Genomic DNA, 20,978 nt, shown 5'->3' on the forward strand with positions numbered 1-20,978 from the left:
AGACCAAAACCAAAGGTTTGAAGTGAAAGGGGAAAGATTTAAAAGAGTCCTAAGGTGCAACTTCTTTACATAGAGTGTGGTGCACTTATGGAACGGGCTGCCAGTGGAGGCTGGTAAAAGTACAACATTGAAAAGGCATCTGGATGGGTATATGAATAGGAAGGGTTTAGAGGGATATGGACCAAATGCTGGCAAATGGGACTAGATTTATTTAGGATATCTGGTCGGCATGGATGAGTTGGACTGAAGTGTCTGTTCCCGTGCTGTACAACTCTATGACTCCATGACTTTGAAACACAGTTTATGGCATTATTGTTAGAAACATTCTCCGTTGCTCTGAAATTATAATATCAAATATGTTTTCAAATTCTTTTCTAAGATGTGTGCCCCTGGCAAGGATAGCATTTGCTGCCTAAGCCAAATTGCCTGTGAAATGTTTGTCTGTTTTTTACCGATTTCCACCATCTGCAGTATTTTGCTTTTAAACCACTGCTCATATTGTTTTCAAACTTCAGTATGCAAAAGTGAAGGTCACTTGCAGGAACTGATGTCCCTGGTAGACAATTTACCAAGATATCTTCCTCCTATTACTATTTTTTAACTCTGTACAAGGGGTGAGTTTGGAATGGTCAAAATAGAGCCTGAGGAAATGATTACCTGCTGAGGTGTTCCTGAAGTAAATCTAGTCTGTGCTCCACTTCTCCATACGTTATATCACTTCCAGACTCTGAGACACCACAGGCTGCTTGAGAGGAGGCTGACTGCGTTGACATATCAGGGTATTCTGTTGGCTTTCTCTCATTAGCTTCTGACAAACATGTTTAAAAAAAAGGTCAACAATTAACGTAAACCATTTTCAACATTTATTTTATTACCTTTAGAAAGCTCCTCTTGAAATAACAGTCCCAACAAAGGAATAAAGCAAAATGTTGCAGATATGTATTAACAATAGGTAATATTTTTGTTAACTATCTACTATTGATTTTCATAGGTATAAACTCGTAGTTATTGGACTGAGTTTTCTCAAAGTCTGGATATGTTTTCAGGAGTTTTCATGGAACTTATCCTTCTGTGAGCTCAGATGACTTTTCTCATGCAATTCTCTATTGCTCACTTCATTATTTCTGCATCACATCTCCCCAGTGCTACTCTCACACAATCTTCCACTCACCAGTGGCAAAAGTGCTCTCATGGCGCCATGACCTTCAGGCCTTCATGCCTTGGCTACCATTTTAAACCCTAGATGTACAGTATTTCAAATATAGTATGTTGCTGTGCAATTGTAAAGGATGTGTCGGAGAGAGGCAAATTGCCACTTTGCTTTGCTGCCAGGGACTTGGACATTCTGGTGGATGGAGTGGTGCAGAGGACTGTCACCTTATTTCCTCAGGACCATCAGATTAGACACTGCACCAGTCCCTGCTAGACGAGATCAAAGTCCAAAGTACCATTTCTGTGGTACAGAGGAATGCACAGCAATGTTGCAATAAGTTTTATAATCTTCAACACTTCACAAGGTAAGTTGCACTTGCTTTGGGACTAAACAGAGGCTTCTTGTCTTTGGGACAGCAACAAATATTCAGCCAATAAGTAATGACTACATCCAGCTTAGATCTACTGAAACATCAGAGCTCTGATGAAGAGTCATCTAGACTCAAAATGTTATCTGGCTCTCTCTCAACGGGGTACTGCTTGACCTGCAGTGATTTCTACCACTTTTTGTTTTCAGTATTAAGTGTGTCTTCCTGATGCGCCAGAATTCTAGAAAGTTCCAGAAAGCCATCCAAAAAGGTGTAAAAACAGGGTTCAATTGCCAACTAATATCACTCAAATCTTCTGGACGCTTTCTGAGAAGACCAGCATGGCAAGCAGCAGAGACCAGATGACCATCCAGCCAGAGAGTGAGAGAGTGAGAAAGGGGAGAGAGAGAGATAGAGAGACAGAGAGAGAGAGAGAGGGAGAGAGAGGGGGAGAGAGGGAGGGTGGGGGGTGGGGGAAGAGAGAGAGAGGGAGAGAGGGAAAAGTAGGGGAGAGCTGTTTTGCGGACCCAGGGACAGAGCCAGAGAGAGCGCGACTGTGTAAAACTACAAGAGACTCAGTAAGTATTGTAAGCTTAAGGTGCCAAATAGGATTCGAGATGATATGTTTCGTATTAAAGGTTATTGTGACTTTTTTCCTAATGAAGTTGGGACTGTTTTGTATTGCCACCAGCTTGTGTTCATATTGATTTGACTGCTTCAGTATTATGGGACACCTGGCAAATTCATTCGTAACATTCTGGTCAGTGTTGTCTAACTGTTTAAGGAAGAATTAGTGTCAAATCTTAAAAGTCTGCACCAGATACCCTGTGTGTTGCAATGATGCCTACAGCTTATGCACCTCTCATGTTCCTGGTTTGTTTCAAGTGCCAGATACCCTACAAGGATGGTTACTAGGAGTCAAAGATTACCCTCTGTGACCATGACTGATGACCCTGTTATGCAGCTCTCTAATTGAGGCCAAATTGTAGATACAATTCTGCCCATTTTTCAACCAGGATCATGGACAAGCAGATGACCAGCCTCCTGAAGATGAGGTTCCGATGCTTGAATTGGTACGGAGGTCCTTGTAGTACACTCCAGACAGTGTGCGCTGCATTATCTGAGCATGCTGTGATTTGCACACATGGAGCAGACAAATAAGCAATGTGATGAGTGCTGAAGAGCTAAGAGGGGAGCAGTAGACTTCTGAGGAGTGAGATGAGGAAATTGAGTAGGGAGAACATAACCTTCACAGAGATAGGGTGGTGCATGTCAGGTCCTTCAAGCCAAAGCCAACAGGACTTAAGTGACACCCAATTCCAGTTGATGAGAGCTGGGTGTAGCGATTACTTATTGACTGTAAATTTGATGTTGCTTAAACTGTAAGCAGTCCATTTCAATTCTGTAAGGCATGTACAGCTTTTGTTTGTGTCTTTACGGTTTGCTTCTGCTGAATAAAAATGAATGTTTTGAACTACTGAAGGCTTCCCTGTGAGACACTCCCACATTGAACAATGATAAGAGTTTGAGCTACACTGGGCATTTGGGGAAGATTATTACCAACTTAGGCAGGGTAGTAAGATGGGATGGGGCTAAGGATGTGTAACCTCTGTGGCTTGGATCTTAAACAATGATAGATGTAAGACTGTGCACTTGTATGTAGAATGAATGACTCTGTGCCACCTCTGTGCCCTGGAATGCCTCAATTTGTGCCCTCCCACCACATGCACAATGAACGGCAGCTGTGGACTGCCAATGCTTGACTGTGCGCACTGGGTTTCAAACATGGCACTGGCACTAGGGATCAAGTACGTTCTGGCAGTGGTCAATATCTACCTACAGCGACTAGGAGAAAACAATGAGTGTAGAGCCAAAGCAGCATGGTGCAGAGGTAATGTGGTGAGTTTAGAATGATAGTATGAGAAAACTCATGAGATCTCATGGAGAGCAAACATCCACAAAATTCACCAAAATGGCACTTAGCTGGTTTCTAGTAAGATTAGTAAAATCACAGATCTTACAGATTAGCTGAATTGCAGAATAGCCTTGGGGGGCCCTATCCTATTCTTTATTCAAAATTCAACAAAATGATAAGTAAATGCCCATGTTCCCTATGGAGTTCACTGTAGCTCATATAGAAGGTATTCAAATCCAGATTGTATCACTTACATCAGCAATAAAATTAAATTGAAGTGGTAGGTGAATTTGAAAGCACTTAGGAAAATTCAGTGAAGGGGGTTACCAATCAGAAAAGTCACTCCTGTAAATAGAATGGATAGATAGGTTCATGGTGAACCTATCAGCAGTAACCGCAGGAGAGAAACAGCTTGGGATTGCAGGAGCAGCGAGCAACAGTAAGTCAGCCACTAAGTGAGGGAGCAAGCTGCCAAAGGGCATTTACCATAGGAGCTTCAGCAGCACTGACACAAGGCTTCCTGATAAACTAACACCTTGTCTCAGTGATGCTGAAGCTGAGTTGCTGAGGCAGAGGATCCTAAGACTTGAGAGCCAACATTAGGAGGTTCATCTGCTAAGTCTAGGTGGAGGCATTCTTCCGCAGGGGGATGGAAGAAAAAGGCTCCAAGGTAGGTTAGGCGAAAAAGAGTGTTGCAAGGAGAATGGTGGAGAAGTGGGAAACAGCAAGAGGGTTGGTGAGAGAGGTGGAGGCTACAAGCAGGGATAGTGGGGATAATCTCTAACTGTCTCTTTGTCTGTTTAGCTGAATTGTCAGGTTCATTGCATAAATATTTTTCTGTCTCAATGCTATGCAATGAAACAATCTCTGATATTAAATTAAATAACCTGAAGTATCATTAACATCAGCTTTGCTCAGTTTTGTTCTGATTCCTTACCTGATACCTTGGTTCTTCTTTCTGCTTTTCTGCTTTGTATTTCGGATCCTTGTGCAAATCCGAGCCTGCAGTTCTCTTCTATCTCTGAAGGAAAGTCCAACATTCCAGAACATAATGGTTTCTTCTCCTCATCAACAGAGGTAGAAAAGGATGATGATGATACATTGTGCTTTTCTTCTGAATCTCTTTTTTTACAATAATTTCGCTGTTCTCCTTGTGTGATATCTTGAGTTGCTTCATGTAATTCATAATCATTTTTATTATCGTCTGTGATGGCAAATATTATTGAATAAGGTGAGTGATTGCTATTATAAATAAATCAAACATTGAAAAGTAAGCTGACTTTTGATTATTAACCTTACAGATTCCTATTCATCAATGGTCAATTTCTGAAGCAAGTTCCATGGTAAAAACAGTTAAAGTGTTGTATATAAAATCCATTATATCAAATGCATTTAAAATTAAATTCAGTTTATTATTCACATATTCACATTCCACTGTTAGTTTCCATATAATCATGCAGTTCAGCAATAACTGTAATGAATTATTTAATTTAATTGATGATCAAATATAGTATGCCATTCAGTTGTATTATAACAATCACATTTTGGCAATAAAATTTGAACTCTGTTTTAAAACAAACATATTTATATTCATGCAAAAATGAAAGACTGTAAACGACACAAGAACAGTAATAGTTTAAATTGGAAGTTTTTGCTTCTATTTGCTAAATTCTGATTTTAGGACCAACATCAAATTCAAGAGGTAAGTTACCTTCGTTTATTTTCTTTTTGAAGGAAAGCTTTCTTCTTTGAGGTCTGGGAATCTCCTCATCTGAATCATCACTGGTTTCTGCTCTGAGTAGCATGTCTGCCTAGAAAATAAAAGACCAGCAGCAGGTGGCTTTAGACAAGAGTAATAACAGAAAATGAGACAGAAATATTTCAGTATTTACTGAACCACAGTTTAAGGGACGTGAATAAACACAAAGGGTAATTATGACAATAAAACTAAATGTGGAATACTGGCTCATCTGTCCGTTTAATGACATTTTCTGATCCTAATCTAAATAACAATCATGAGATGTGTAAAAGAAGGTTAGTGGGATGGGTTAGATTACTATGATTCACTTACCATTCATTAAAGTACGTTATCCTTAAATACATCATAAACTAGCAAAAACGGATTTAAATCTGCTTTGGTAGAGTTGCCATACCAGTCTAATCTTGTCAGTTCATTTAATATTATTGAGGTAAATGATATTAACATCTGGTTGTACTTAAACAGAAGAAGAAATAGAAGCTTCAAATCTACTCCACTATTCAATATCATAGGGCTGATTTCTACCACAACTCAATTTCTCTGTAATATCTCAATGTTCCTTAATTCCCTTCATGTCCAAACATCCATCAACTTCTTCTTGAATACACTCTAATAAGCATCTATGGCACAATGGAGTAAAAAGGAGTGAAGGGGTTTGCCCTTTGAGTCATAAAATTTCTCCTTATCCAGTCTTCCTGTGTCTGTGACTTCCTGTTCTAGATTGACAGGAAAGTCTTTTCTCAGCATATACCTTGTCTAGTCACTTAAGATTTTTACCTGTTTAAATTGGATCACCTCTTATTCTTCAAATTCTAAGGGATATAAGCTGAGTTTAATGATAGGACAATCTGTTCATCCCTTACTGAACCTTCATTGCGCCCTTCTAGAATAAGCACGAATTTTCTTAGATAAGGAAACCAAAGCTTTATTCCAAGCTTGGTATTCCAAGCTTTGCCACGCTAACACACTGTATAGTTGTTGAAAGACTTCTTAACTCCTATACTCTAATTTATTCTGTTCAATTCTGAGGATTATCTACACATGCACCCAGGTCCCTCTGAATGCACACATTTCCCAGAATCTCTCTATTTCAATGATTGCACCATTATTTTCTATCCCTTTTTTGAAAAGTGGGTAACTTTGTATTGTAATATGTATTATAATTTTATTATAATTTTATTGGTGGTACTTCATCAGGAATGTTGTATTTTATTTCTAACCTTTCTGACTGTGGAACTCATGTAAGCATGACTGTAATTGTGCACTAAGGTTGTAGTATGTGCAAACATTTTCAAATCTAAATATCTTCTCTTTTGAAGGTGCCTGGGATTGCATTTTGAAACAACCAAGATAATTCCCACACTATTTACTTTTATTTCCTAATTGAGTATATTCCAAAAATAAATCAATGACATTGATATTTATTAATCAATTAGCTGTTGATTGAGGGATAAATATTTGCTAGGTGGAATTTTTCTGCTCTTTGCACGAGAGCCATTGGGATCTACCGAAACGAAAAGGCAATGACCCCATTGTCTAATTGTATTAGTCAATGTTATTAATTGTTCTTCAGTGATGCCAAGATAAATAATGGGGCAAGTAGAAGGTGTAAGCCCCAAGAACTATCTCAGGTGCCACAGGGATTTAATGGTGCTGTATGATCAAGCATTATGCTTTCACTAACTGAGAGAATCAGCCTTAGCTGGGAAAACAAAATATCTTTGTAAAATATCTCAACCGAAAGAAATCAACTCTGAGAGTGCAACCCACTCTCTGTACTGCTCCGAATTTCACTTTAGAGTTTCACTTTAGTGTATGTGTTCAAATGGTGGGAGTGGGACTTGTACTCACAATGTTCTGACTGTGACATCAAAATACTACAACTGAGCCATTGCAAATACCAAAATACTAAATGTTGCTGGGCTGACTTGGGAAGAATTGATTAATTACACTACACACACATGGTCAGACAGATATATTAATGACCCACCATCATCTTTTGCAGTAAATTCCATAAAGTACCATTGGGAAGTGGGAGCTAGCAGAATGGCTTCTCACTTAATCACAACCTGGCCTGCTGGGAGTTATATCAGGTCACTGGTGTAACTCCAGAAGGAAATCTGCCCCACTATGTCTTCAAGACTGAGTGTGTTGATTCAATACTTAAAGAGAATTTGATACTGCTTAACAGTTAAGTCATCATTAACAGTGTTTAATAATTTAGCTCTGTCTGATTTTAATTACTGGGGCATTGACTGTTACGTTGCTTCCAATAGTCTTACAACCAAACTCAAGGTTTTATGTAACAAAGCTGTCTGGCATTGACTGAGCACTAATGGAATAATGTGTTTAAATAGGTATTGAGCTGAAGGCAATATTTGTCTGAGGATACCTCGTGTGATGATTATAAGTATGAGAAATGGTCTAATCTACAAGAGTATGATTAGGGCCAGTCAAGGACAGTAGTGGGAAGTTGTGCATGGAGTCTGAAGAGATAGGAGAGGTGCTAAATGAACATTTTTCATCTGTATTCACACAGGAAAAAGACAATGTTGCCGAAGAGAATACTGAGATACAGGCTATTAGACTAGACAGTATTGAGGTTCATAAGGAGGAGGTGTTAGCAATTCTGGAAGGTGAGAAAATAGATAAGTCCCCTGGGCCGGATGGGATTTATCCTAGGATTCTCTGGGAAGCTAGAGAGGAGATTGCAGAGCCTTTGGCTTTGATCTTTATGTCGTCATTGTCTACAGGAATAGTGCCAGAAGACTGGAGACTAGCAAATGTTGTCCCCTTGTTCAAGAAGGGGAGTAGAGACAACCCTGGTAATTATAGACCAGTGAGCCTTACTTCGGTTGTGGGCAAAGTGTTGGAAAGGATTATAAGAGATAGGATTTATAATCATCTAGAAAGGAATAATTTGATTAGGGATAGTCAACACGGTTTTGTGAAGGGTAGCTCGTGCCTCACAAACCTTATTGAGTTCTTTGAGAAGGTGACCAAACAGGTGGATGAGGGTAAAGCGGTTGATGTGGTGTATATGGATTTCAGTAAAGTGTTTGATAAGGTTCCCCATGGTAGGCTATTGCAGGAAATACGGAGGCATGGGATTGAGGGTGATTTAGCAGTTTGGATCAGAAATTGGCTAGCTGTAAGAAGACAGAGGGTGGTGGTTGATGGGAAATGTTCATCCTGGAGTTCAGTTACTAGTGGTGTAAATCAAGGATCTGTTTTGGGGCCACTGCTGTTTGTCATTTTGATAAATGACCTGGATGAGGGCGTAGAAGGATGGGTTAGTAAATTTGCGGATGAAACCAAAGTCGGTGGAGTTGTGGATAGTGCGGAAGGATGTTGCAGGTTACAGAGGGACATAGATAAGCTGCAGAGCTGGGCTGAGAGGTGGCAAATGGAGTTTAATGCGGAAAAGTGTGAGGTGATTCACTTTGGAAGGAGTAACAGGAATACAGAGTACTGGGCTAATGGTAAGATTCTTGGTAGTGTGGATGAGCAGAGAGATCTCGGTGTATATGTGCATAGATCACTGAAAGTTGCCACCCAGGTTGATAGCGTTGTTAAGAAGGCGTACGGTGTGTTAGGTCTTATTGGTAGCGGGATTGAGTTTCGGAGCCATGAAGTCATGTTGCAGCTGTACAAAACTCTGGTGCGGCCGCACTTGGACTATTGCGTACAGTTCTGGTCACCGCATTATAGGAAGGATGTGGAAGCATTGGAAAGGGTGCAGAGGAGATTTACCAGGATGTTGCCCGGTATGGAGGGAAGGTCTTATGAGGAAAGGCTGAGGGACTTGAGGCTGTTTTCGTTAGACAGAAGGTTAAGAGGTGACTTAATAGAGACATACCAGATGATCAGAGGATTAGATAGCGTGGACAGTGGGAGCCTTTTTCCTCGGATGGTGATGGCTAGCATGAGGGGACATAGCTTTAAATTGAGGGGTGATAGATATAGGACAGATGTCAGAGGTAGGTTCTTTACTCAGAGAGTAGTAAGGGCGTGGAATGCCCTGCCTGCAAATGTAGTAGACTCGCCAACTTTAAGGGCATTTAAATGGTCATTGGATAAACATATGGATGATAATGGAATAGTTTAGGTTAGATGGGCTTCAGATTGGTTTCACAGGTCGGCGCAATATCGAGGGCCGAAGGGCCTGTACTGCGCTGTAATGTTCTATGTTCTATGTTCTACAAAACACCTGCAACTTTAAGTTTGAGATGTGATTACATTAACAGGGCATAAAAGAATGAAAAGGATGCAAGGGAGGGAAGAAAAGGAAAAGCAGGAAGAAAGGCAAAGACAGAAGGAAGGAGTTTGCATTTACATAGCACCTCTAATATATCCCATATTAAATGGCTGAGAAAACGATTTAAGTTACAGCAAATGCTATGAGAAAGTGTAAACGGAATAAAACCAACTATATCACCCAGCTTCAACCTGGACACTGGATTTGGATAGAAAGGCACACTCAGGATGACCCTGCAAAATTCTGCTCAACTGGGAGAGCTATTTCATGGATTGGTCAAGCAACAGGCAGACGAACAGCAAAGTCCCACTACTTGCAGAGTTACATTCTTGAAAACCTTGCAAACAGGGGACCCATTTCTCAATATGAGTCAAGATCGTTCCAATTAAAATGGAAGATTAAAAAGAACAATATTGTGAATACATATGAAGAAGTTGACTGAAAAAAACTTTTAACAAAATAAGAAGTAAATAAAATTTGTCACGCTATTAATTTCTTATGTGGAATGTAATGATCATAACAACAGTGAACACCCAAACACTGCAGAAAGCTACAGGGCAGATAATGCAAGCACAACGTGGACTTTCTAGACCAAGATATATAGTACAGTACATCATGGACACTTTTTGTATTTTAGTATATTTAATTTAAATTAGGCATGCTTTCATTTTTTGAAATTTGCTCGAAGTTTTTTTAACTGGAAATTGCAGACAAGTGAATGTTGAACTGACAACAGACAAAATGGTATACAGAGATAGTAGGAACTGCAGATGCTGGAGAATCCGAGACAACAAGGTGCAGGGCTGGATGAACACAGCAGGCCAAGCAGCATCATAGGAGCAGAGAGGCTGACGTTTCGGGCCTGGACCCTTCATCAGAAAAGGTATACATAATGTTTTATTTGGATAAGCAAATTTGTGAAAGGCAAAGATGAAAGTGCCATGATAATACTGTAGTCACATTCATTTAGACTGGGTAACTATTCTTCCAGTAACAAAGACAACATGGGCCAAATGGATTCCTTCTGTGTCAATTTTCTGTGACTTTTTTTCTATAGATTTCAGACTTATTACATGCCAAAATGGCTGGCAACTAATTAAATACTTTTGAAATGTGTATACTGTGGTAATAATGGAAAATGCTACAGCCAATATATGCATAAATTGGAATTAGCAACCAAATAAGCTGTTTTTAGTGTACTTAATGAAGGCTGAATCTTGATTCAGGTCACTGTACTTAACTGCTCTTCCTCAAACACAAATCATACAACAGGGCAGTCTTGGTATTTCCCTATTTTTTTTTAAACTTGTCTTTATACCCTTTTGAGTAGAAATCAGACTTAAACTAATATGGTTTAACAGTATGGCAATAAAATTCCTTTGTCATTTGCTTAATTAAATACGTTACACAATCCATTCCATCATAACATACCTGTAACCTACTGGCATGTAAACAAATTACCTCCTCTGACGTAACTCAAGTTTGGAAGGACTGAACCTACACCATTACACACTAGTGTTTACACTTAGTATTTATTCTTTATTGCTGACAATATGATTAATTACAAATGTTATTGCCAATTTGAAAAACAGACATGCATGTCACAATAAATTGGGAGCAAATAAGGTGTTGCATTATTGTAAATTGATATTAAATCCACACAACATTCAACTGTTATACATATGCTTTAAACATGTAAATAGGAACATTCATATCTTTATAAGTTTGCTAATCTCAAACATCGCAATAACTAACTAAAATGTCAAACTGTGTTGAAGCAGTACAACTACCTGCCTGACATGACACAGTAACATGTTTGTTCACAATTAGTTAGAAAATGTTGGCATATTCCTCTTTGAGTTGCCTTTAAATTGTTACCTTTGAACCTTCATCTCGTAGATTGAAGGTGAGTTCCAGGTTTGTTAAGAAGTAGTCGGAAAATTCTGGATACATATCCAAAACTTCTAAAAGGTCTTCCCTCTGGATCTTGTGCAAATCGCAGTAAGTCAACGCTCGTACATCAGCATTAGATTTCCCAGGTCTTGCATAAAGATGGATCATTTCACCAAAGATGTCATTTTTCCCTAGACAGAAACAGATATTCCTTTCAAAATCAAAACTCCTTAAATATAAATCTTGAGTCACTGTTTTTCCCTGATACTGGATTCAGAAAACTCCAAAGATTCTTTTGATTTGTTTTTACCTTAAGACATAGATTTTCATGAACGATTGAAACATGTAACTCAATAAGTACAACCTGCCGTCTGTGCTGACATCTTATTGATGATATATGATATTGTTTTAACCTTCTCATTGGAAGAAGTCAGACAGATACTACTTATGTATGAACCTGCCACTGAATCTTCAAATCAACTGTTCTCTAAATGATAACATATGTCAAAAGCCACAGCTGAATAATAAGCTTTTGCATTGTATCTCAAGTGCTTTATTCTGTTCGCTTGGGCTTTTGCAGGTCAATTTTAACATCAGTAACATATACACCCCATTTATTTTACATTTTTCTATCTAATTAAGTTACTTTATTGCTGACAATATGCTATGTTTCACTGAATTCTAGTTGGGTAATCTTCAGGTTCTGAAAGGGAAATTCAAATGGACAACTGTTAAATAAGAACTACTGAAGTTTTCAAACAGATGCTTTAATTTACAGGAAATCCATTTTTGAACTTTGTTGATTGTTTAAATTGACTTTAACTCAACACAGAAGAGGTGTTTCTGCCCTGTCCAAATGAGATCTCAATTTTGCTAATGGTTCAAAGTGAATGCAGATAAACCCTTAACCAGATACTTCATAATTATGTGCTAATCACTTCACTTGCACAATCACAGTTACTAGCATATTAAGAATTTTGCAGACATGCTCATACAAACATTTGACATGATGCATGTTGAAATGAACTTCCTGTACAAAATAATCAAAGGCCTTCTTTTTATTGCTGACAGTGAAGTATTAAAAGATATTCAGAAACCAACACAACTGAAATGCATAATTCCTCCTAACGAGATGCAACAAACAAATAGCAAATAATCAGCCATCATCATCTCCTTGAATTCTTTGCCGAAAGTGAAATCTGGGGGAAGTGATGGCCTAGTGGTATTATCGCTGGAATGTTAATCCAGAGCCCAGGTAACATTCTGGGTTCAAATCCTATCATGGCCGATGGTGGAATTTGAGTTCAATAAATAGCTGGAATTAAGAATCTAATGATGACCATGAATCCAGTGTCATTTGTCAAGAACAAGCCCATCTGGTTCACTAATGTTCTTTAGTGAAGGAAACTGCCATCCTGGCCTACATGTGACTCCACACTCACAGCAATGTGGTTGACTCTTAACTGCCTCTGGGCAATTAGGGATGGGCAACGAATGCTGCCTTGCCAGCTATGCCCCTTATCCCATGAATGAATAAAGGAATAAAGGAATCTGACTCAGAGCATCATGGGTAGAGTAAGGAGGCAGGTCCCAAATTTGCAACAGACATGAAGCGATCAAATTCTGTGCTGTCCTATCCATAATGAGTAAAACAAAATTGGCAACACACCGACAGATATTGTAGCCTGTGTGGGTGACCAGAAATTCCTCCCATTTTTACCCTCTGCCTCAAGGTCATGTAAAAGACAGGAAAATTTGAGGGTCCTGTTGTTTTGCTTACCTACACTGTGCCTCTGATGGTGTCTAATTCTAATTATTTAGACATGCTTCATGGCAATCTATCATTTTTGATGAATCCTGTCAGATGTAGGCAAGCAAGAACTCTCAAAGTGACAAATCCTCACCCTGGAACTGCTTCCTTATATCCCAAAGGATGTCTTTTACAAGGTTGTCTCGAAAATATTGAGAATTGTAAGATGGGATCAATACGTTTTGACCAATTGATATGGTCAATTGGTAAGTTGCATGCATATTTCTGCAGAGGGCACTGTGACATCAGGCATTACAAGAAGCTGATTTCTAAGTTTCCAGGAGGAGCATTAAATAAGTGCAACTTTTTCATTACAGGTGCAGTGTACCTTAAATGCATTTTAATTGATGGTCATCCACTGATAGATTGAAGTGGAAACTGCAGCATTCGTCAGAAATAATGATTCAAATAAATACTCCCATTTCTGAAGTATAACACACACAGCAGTAATAGTTGGAAAATCATGGGTAACATGCACATGAACTTGCAATTTGTGTTGCTGACAGGCAAGATTCCCTGATGGAGCAGTACAGCTGTACACTGCTCCATTCCCTCTGCTTCTGTTCCTAAACCTTCCAATTTAATAAGCCCATGTTTAGGTCTGATCTAGTATATCAAACATTCACATTTTTTTACTGTTACTAACAGTGAATAATTATTTTCAAAATTTCAAGGATTGACACATCACAGCAAATTAACAACCCACAAAGTGACTTTTCTCCTAGATTGGGTTCGTTAATTTCCAGAGACAAGGTTGGTCAAAACTGCACCCAAAACAAACAGTTCATTGGCACTTTCATCAAAATTCCCAAACCAATCTACTTTGTCACACTATTGAAGAAAATGATTTCAGATTATTAACTGCCTTTATTACCAAACACATGAAAATATTAAACAGAAAATGTGATGATTAACAAGCTCTTGAGGAGAACTGAGTTTAAATGAACTTTAGGATAAATGAGATAACAATACAGATTGGCAGTCTAAGTGACATGATAATGAAACTAATTTATTATATAGAAAGAGTATTCCTGGCCTTCAAAAATATTTAGGAGGAAAAACAAAACTACTGAAATTTACAATGGGTTTACCACTGAGTAGCCCCATTATGTCAGAATTTACTCCGAAGACCATTTATCCAATGAAAAATGAGTAGTTTCAGTAAGACTTAGCTTTGAACACCTGCTCAATATCAGCCAGACATTGAAAAATAACCTAATTATACGAAGGATTTGTCAATAACCTGGAAAGGCATGTAATATAATAGTTTGATGAATGTTGCTTTAATTATATAATACAGCACCTGCGCTTGAAGGTTAAACTGCAAGAAAGTGTTACAATACATCTTTGCTGACAAGTGCAAAATATACTTCTTTAAAAAAGAACATAGCATTTAACTATAACATGAATTGTTGAACAGTTTTTGAGCTTTAGGTTTTCAGTATCAGTTTATTCATCTATTCTTAGGCAAACAATATTTACTGCCTGCAGTTAATGTAAAGATTACTAATCTCGTTGTAGCTTTAGTTGTGTAATTCTAATGATATAGATTTATGATCATTTTATATCAATATACCCAATGACAGGAAACATCTGGTGGCTACATTCATAATAAAATCCATAGGTTTTAGAACTATGATCTGTGAGGTGATTTGAATGGTCCCTGTAACTTGCCAGATACCTTGACCTCAGATTTTTAAATTTTTGTTGTTTATTTTATCTATTGTTATTTCTGTCCAATGTACTTATTAAAAATATTTCAGTGATAGCACTATTTGGTTTTTTTGTTCAGATGCCAACTGTTAAAGTCCAGACCAGTGTTGCGAATGTGTCAATGTTTAGAAGAAGAATGCCCCACTTACAGAAAGGTTTGAATATCATTGTGCATCTACAATTTCACAGTAGAAATTTCATTTACAATTTCCTCAGGATAGCAATGAACACCCAAAAGGTTCAACACAGGGCATTCATGCTGCTAGTGTAGATACTCAAAGGATAATTGTAGATTGTGATGGTAGGTCTTTTGAATTACACGTAATGTATTGGACAGTTTAGCATTCGTCATTCACTCTTACTGCCTCAAATAAGGAAGCACTAAAGGGCACAGATCCATAAATAATATACAGTGGTTTATAATAATGGTAAACACAAGAAAACACACTGAGACTCAAACTGCATGACATTCAAATATTACATGCATTCATTAAATAAAACTTTTCACTTTTGAATAATATTTGCAATTTGTCTTACTTTGTGCTAGATTATAGTAACAGAAATCTAAAGGTCAAATCAACAAATTGTCTGATCCTGTGATGTCATTTTTATTGATGACATTTCTGTCAAGTAGCTTGCAAAGTCATTTACATTAATGGGCTTCTGGCACTATGTAAATGCATGTCGTTGCTGTATATATGTACTTGGAGTAAAAATGTGAAAAATCAAGTCAGTAATGATCTTCAAAGCAAATGGTATTACTGTCTCTAACCTCTCCTTCATCCACAAGTATTCAAGATATTTGCATAATTCTAATTCTGGAACTCTTGAGCATTTCTGATTTTAATGGGTCCATTGCTGGTAGCTGTGCTTTTAGCTGCTAAATTCTGGAATTCTCTCCTTAAATCTCTCCACCTCTCTTTCTATTCTTTGCTCACTGAAATCTGTCTCTTTTGTCCAAGCTTTTGCCTATCCTTCTGCTGATCTCCTTGGGTGGGTATTAAATGGGGCATGCAACAGCAGGAAAAGTGATTGACGGGTGGGTTAACTGGGAGAAGAAACCAAAATCCTATTTTCCCGTTGGTGGGATAAAATGTAGAGATTAAGTCAACGGCTTTGCAGAAGCAATTTGGACATTACCTTGGAGTGTTGACTTGCAGTTTTAGATATATTTACACCCTATCAATAGTCATTTCTTAAAATGTTTTCAGATTATGCTCTGCTTCAAGAGTAAGTCAGCAGCACATGCAGAGTTGCGGCACTGGTTTTCATCATTTAAAGGTGGCATAGGTTAGTCAGGTTTGTCCTTTGATTGAAATGGGTATTTGTTTTTATCCAAATCTGTGGCTCAGGGTATGCCCGTTTGGATGGAAGCTGAGGAGACGCAAGGGAAGATTGGGGATGTCAGAGGTGTAAGGGGTTAGGTTGGACCTTGGACATTCAGATAATAATCTGAGGTAAATAATCACTCGGTTAACAACCGTTATCTACACCTTGCTCCCCACATAGCCCGAAACAGTTGTTACACTGCATCATCCAACATCACCCACTTAAGTACTTCTTGCTTCCCCCCATCAGCAGGCAGAGAGGTTGGTGAAGAAGGCATTTGGCACACTTGCCTGCATGGTCAGAACGTTGAGCATAGAAGTTGGCATTTCATATAGTGGCTGTACATGACATTGATGAGGCCCCTTTTAAAATACTGTGTGCAATTCTGGTTGTCCTTCTATAGGAAGGATATTGTTAAGTTTGAGAGGGTGCAGAAAAGATTTACAAGCATGTTGCCAGGACTGAAGTTTTTCAGCTATAGGGAGAGGCTGAATAGACAATGGGCATTTTTCCCAGGAGCATTGGAGGCTTTGCATTTATAAAATCATGAGGGGCAAGAATAGGGTGAATAGCCAAGATCTTTTTCCCATGGTAGAGGAGACCAAAACTAGACGGCATAGGTTTAAGGTGAGAGGGGAAAGTTTTAAAAAGGACCTGAGTGGTAACTTTTTCACACAGGGGTTGGTGTGTGTATGGAATGAACTGCCACAGGAAGTGGTAGAGACGGATACAATTACAACATTTAAGAGGCACCTGGATGGGTATATGAATAGGAAGAGTTTGGAGGGATATGGGCCAAGTGCTGGCAAATGGGGTTAAATCAGGTTGGGATGTCTGGTTGGTGCAGATGAGTTGGGTTGAAGGGTCTTTCTCCATGCTGTATAAATCTATGACTCTCTAACTTGGGGAATGGGGAGGTGTAAAGACAGTTGAGTGTCCTTGTACATCAGTCACTGAATGTAAGCATGCATGTGCAGCAGGCAGTGAAGAAGGCAAATGGGATGTTGGCCTTCATAGTGTGAGGATTTGAGGACATGAGCAGGGATGTCTTGCTGCAATTGCACTGGGCCTTGGTAAGACCACACCTGGAGCATTGTGTGCAGTTTTGGTCTCTTTATCTGAGGAAGGATGGTCTGACTATAGACGGATTGCAGAGAAGGTTTACCAGACAGATTCCTGGGTTGGTGGGACTGACGTATAAAGAGAGACTGGATTGGTTAAGTCTATATTCACTAGAGTTTAGAAAAATGAGGAAGGGTCATGATTTCAGAGAAACCTATACAATTCTAGCAGGATTAGACAGGGTAAACACAGGAGAGATTATCTGCCTCAGAAAGCAATCGAGGCTAAAACCATATTTTCAAAATAGGATTAAAGATATTTCCTAGGGCGAAAGGGATCAAAAGGTACGATGAGAAAGTGGGAACAGTGTATTGAGTTGGATGATCAGAGATGATCATATTGAATGGTGGAGCAGGCTCTGAGGGCCAAATGGCCTGCTCTTGCTCCTGTCAGGGCGCGCTAGTATGCAACTGGAAGTGTTTGGCATCTCTGGTGTGATCTGAGTGGGAGTAGAGCATGCGGGTGGAAGGGTGGGACAGGTGAGGATTAGTGAGGAAGTGCAAAGTGAGAGGCCTAAACTATGGCTTCTCTTTTGTACTGTTCAATATCAGATCTTCCGCATGTGGATACTATTTGTCTTGGGAAAATCCACAGGTACAGACAGGCGTTCAATGTGGCATGAGTGCAGAGTTTGGGGATAATGGAAGATCTTGGAAAGGAAGCCAAGGATTTGCAAGGACTTGTTAAGGCTGATGGGTGGTGGGGGTGGTGCTCTGGGGTCAGAAAGGAATATCGATGGTGAAGGAGGAAAAATAAAGTGGATGAGACGGTATGTCCATTCTCACTGTCACAGGGTTGAAGGTGATGGGTACAAACTGAAACGTGATAGAGGGAAGATACATGGAGTGTGATAGGTTTAGGGTGGAGGGTGACTCTTGTTCTGATGCTGGTCGTTGCTGCAAACCGATGATGGAACTGATGGGAATTCAGGTCCAAGTAGGATCAGGCCAATGGGAGCAATAGGTGATGGGTAAATGGGAAGAGTTTTGCATGTGGCCCATATGAAAACCACTTTGTTCAGCAGGTGATGGATGAAAGCCATATACACACAAATGTTTGTCTCAGTGCCTGTCTTCTTCACACAGTTAACTTTCCCATTGCTTTTATATATTCAATATTCTTGCAACCTTGAGAGTAGGACAGAACATGATAGAGGAGGGCTGTTGTTGCCCAACAACAGAGTCAGGAAGGCCAGCATTAGGTAGTACCACAGTGGGAGACTGGCCAGCAGGTGGATGTCCGTGGAAGGCACTGGATACGGTGGACACTGACGAACCAACTACCTGGAAATCTCTCATAGGCAATGTCAGTTGAAGTTTTCCCTGCAAGTGGTCACAGAAATTTGTGAGATACTACGACAAGACCTGCAGCCACATGTACTTGCTGGGGATCTCATGCTGGGGTGACTGCAACTTTTCACCAGTGGCTATTTCCAGAGATCCATGGTCAACTTGTGTAGCATTTCATGGGCTGGTAAATACAGCGGCATAAATAAGGTGAACAATGCGTGAATTAATTCCTCAATTTCTCCATAAATGAGGACAGGCAGGCAGCAAGGGCATTATGCTTTGGGATTATTGACTGTATCCATGCCTGCCAGGGAGTTCTCATAACTCCTACAGTTAATTCAACTCGGAGATCCCAATGGTCTTTTAGGCTCCAGCCTCTGATGAATGTATGGCATGGTACTGGGATACCAGATAAGTGTGCAAGAATATGCTACTGCACTTCAATGCAGCAACCTTCAGCCAGAAGTGCCGAGTGGATGATCCATCTTGGCCTCCTCCAGTGGTCCCCAGCATTACAGATACCAGTCTTCAGCCAATTTGATTCATTCCACATGATATCAAGAAACGGTTGGAGACACTGGATACTGCAAAGGTTGCGGGCCCTGACAACATTCCAGCAATAGTACTAACACCTATCTCTTCCTCCTGCAGCTCAGTGATTCCCACATGAGTTGCTGAGAGGCCACATTTTGATTCAGAAGATGAGTCTGGTGAGCCCATTGCATGCACATCACAGCAGCTGATGGAAGACATGACAGCCATGGCCCCTGACTTTTGGAACACTGCAGGGATCGAGGCCCCTGTTGAATCCCATGCCACTCATGTGCTTCTGTTCAAGAGGCCATCTGCAGCTGCAACACTAGGTATATCAGCTTTACGCAGGTGATGGAAGAATCCATCCAGGCTAATGGTTCTGCTGTCACACAGACGTATGATAAAACGTATGAGAGATTCATAACCACCATGGAGAGCCAGGTCCAGCACACAATCTATATGCATTCTGACCAGCATTCCATTGCTCTTGCCATGGGCTCCATGGAATAAAAACTGTGAGGAAAATCTCTCCAGGGCTCAGCAATTAGATACAATGGTAACCAGTTGAATCTCAAAACTGGATGAAAGGAAATGATTAAGGGATGAGAGTGGTGGCAGAAGAAGTTTGGCAGCAATCAAAATTAGAATACTGGCTTCTAACAGCAATCTAGTGAAAGCGGAGTTTAGATGACAGCACTAAACTGAGAGCTTTCTCTTGATGTTTAAGACCTTTTCTTTCTTTTTAAGAGAACTGAATTTGATGCTTGAACCATCACCCGAGGCATCGGGACCATATGTGAAAAGATAAGTAAAACTTCCAGATCTGTTGATAAGATCATCTGAGAATTAAGAATGTATGGCATGGTACTGGGGTACCAGATAAGTGTGCAAGAATATGTTGAGACTAGTCCAAAATAGCCTGGTAAATAGGAGGGGAAATATTGTACTGAAGAACGGGTTTCAATCATGTGCATCTACTTGACAAACAGCATGGCATGGAATGGTTAATGTGGCCAGCAAAGTGAGAAAACATCTTAATTTACAACACAGTGTCACATACTCCTTCAAAAAACTTAGCATAAAACAACTGGGACAAAGTGAGCGAAATTGGAAAAATGAGCAAGGAGAATTTAGATTGAATAATCAAGGGCTTTGGGATTGGAACGCTTAGTTAGAAGTATCTTCAAGATGGATACAGATGAAAGGGAGCTGAAGAATTTTAAGTCCATGTATGATGTTATTTATTTTTATTGAGTAAAAAGTGACCTGCAGACAGAGAACTGGAGGATAACAAACCAAAGTAAGGAGCATAAGCCTAAATGTATATTATTCAGAGGGTATAAATGATGGAATATAGTGAATTTTAGAATAAATTATGGAAACAGATTAATTAAAAGAAAATTGACAATTTGAGCAGAGCATCACAATCAATGATCATAGAACATAGAACATAGAACAAGGAAAGAATGACAGAAAAATTATAAGTCAAAGGTGAGAAAGAATATCATGTGTTATAAAACCTAATGATTCCAAACAATTTTCTTTTAACGACTTGTTTAAGCTATAAATGTGATTGAATTTCATCCTTATCAATGGAATTTCAATATGTGTGTAATGATATTTAGTAAAGAAAATTTGTATGAAAGATATTTGATGTAAAGACAGTAAGGTCCATCTAGGAACTAAATTTCAGTTTTAAACAAGAAAGCATACAAATAACAGCAGTTGTAATCGCAGCTACAAGACAGAGAGACTGTTTCAGAGATAGCAGGAACTGCAGATGCTGGAGAATCTGAGATAACAAGGTGTAGAGCTGGATGAACACAGCAGGCCAAG

The 20,978-nt window shown here is 39.3% G+C and overlaps 1 protein-coding gene across 1 annotated transcript in view; it reads right to left on the bottom strand.

Annotated features, from left to right (window-relative positions):
• The window catches only part of LOC109915025 (potassium voltage-gated channel subfamily H member 7), a 435,059-nt gene that overhangs the window by 14,655 nt on the left and 399,426 nt on the right, over window positions 1–20,978 (bottom strand). Inside the window, exons 11-14 of the mRNA XM_048599219.1 lie at window positions 11,331–11,536; window positions 5,147–5,246; window positions 4,373–4,639; window positions 658–808 (exon numbers count right to left, since the gene is read on the bottom strand). Coding sequence (XP_048455176.1) covers window positions 658–808; window positions 4,373–4,639; window positions 5,147–5,246; window positions 11,331–11,536 — 724 coding nt within the window. The remainder of the gene's footprint in view (window positions 1–657; window positions 809–4,372; window positions 4,640–5,146; window positions 5,247–11,330; window positions 11,537–20,978) is intronic.

Source organism: Rhincodon typus, chromosome 7, assembly GCF_021869965.1.
Source record: "Rhincodon typus isolate 14 chromosome 7, sRhiTyp1.1, whole genome shotgun sequence".
In the NCBI taxonomy this organism is placed as follows: Eukaryota; Metazoa; Chordata; class Chondrichthyes; order Orectolobiformes; family Rhincodontidae; genus Rhincodon; species Rhincodon typus.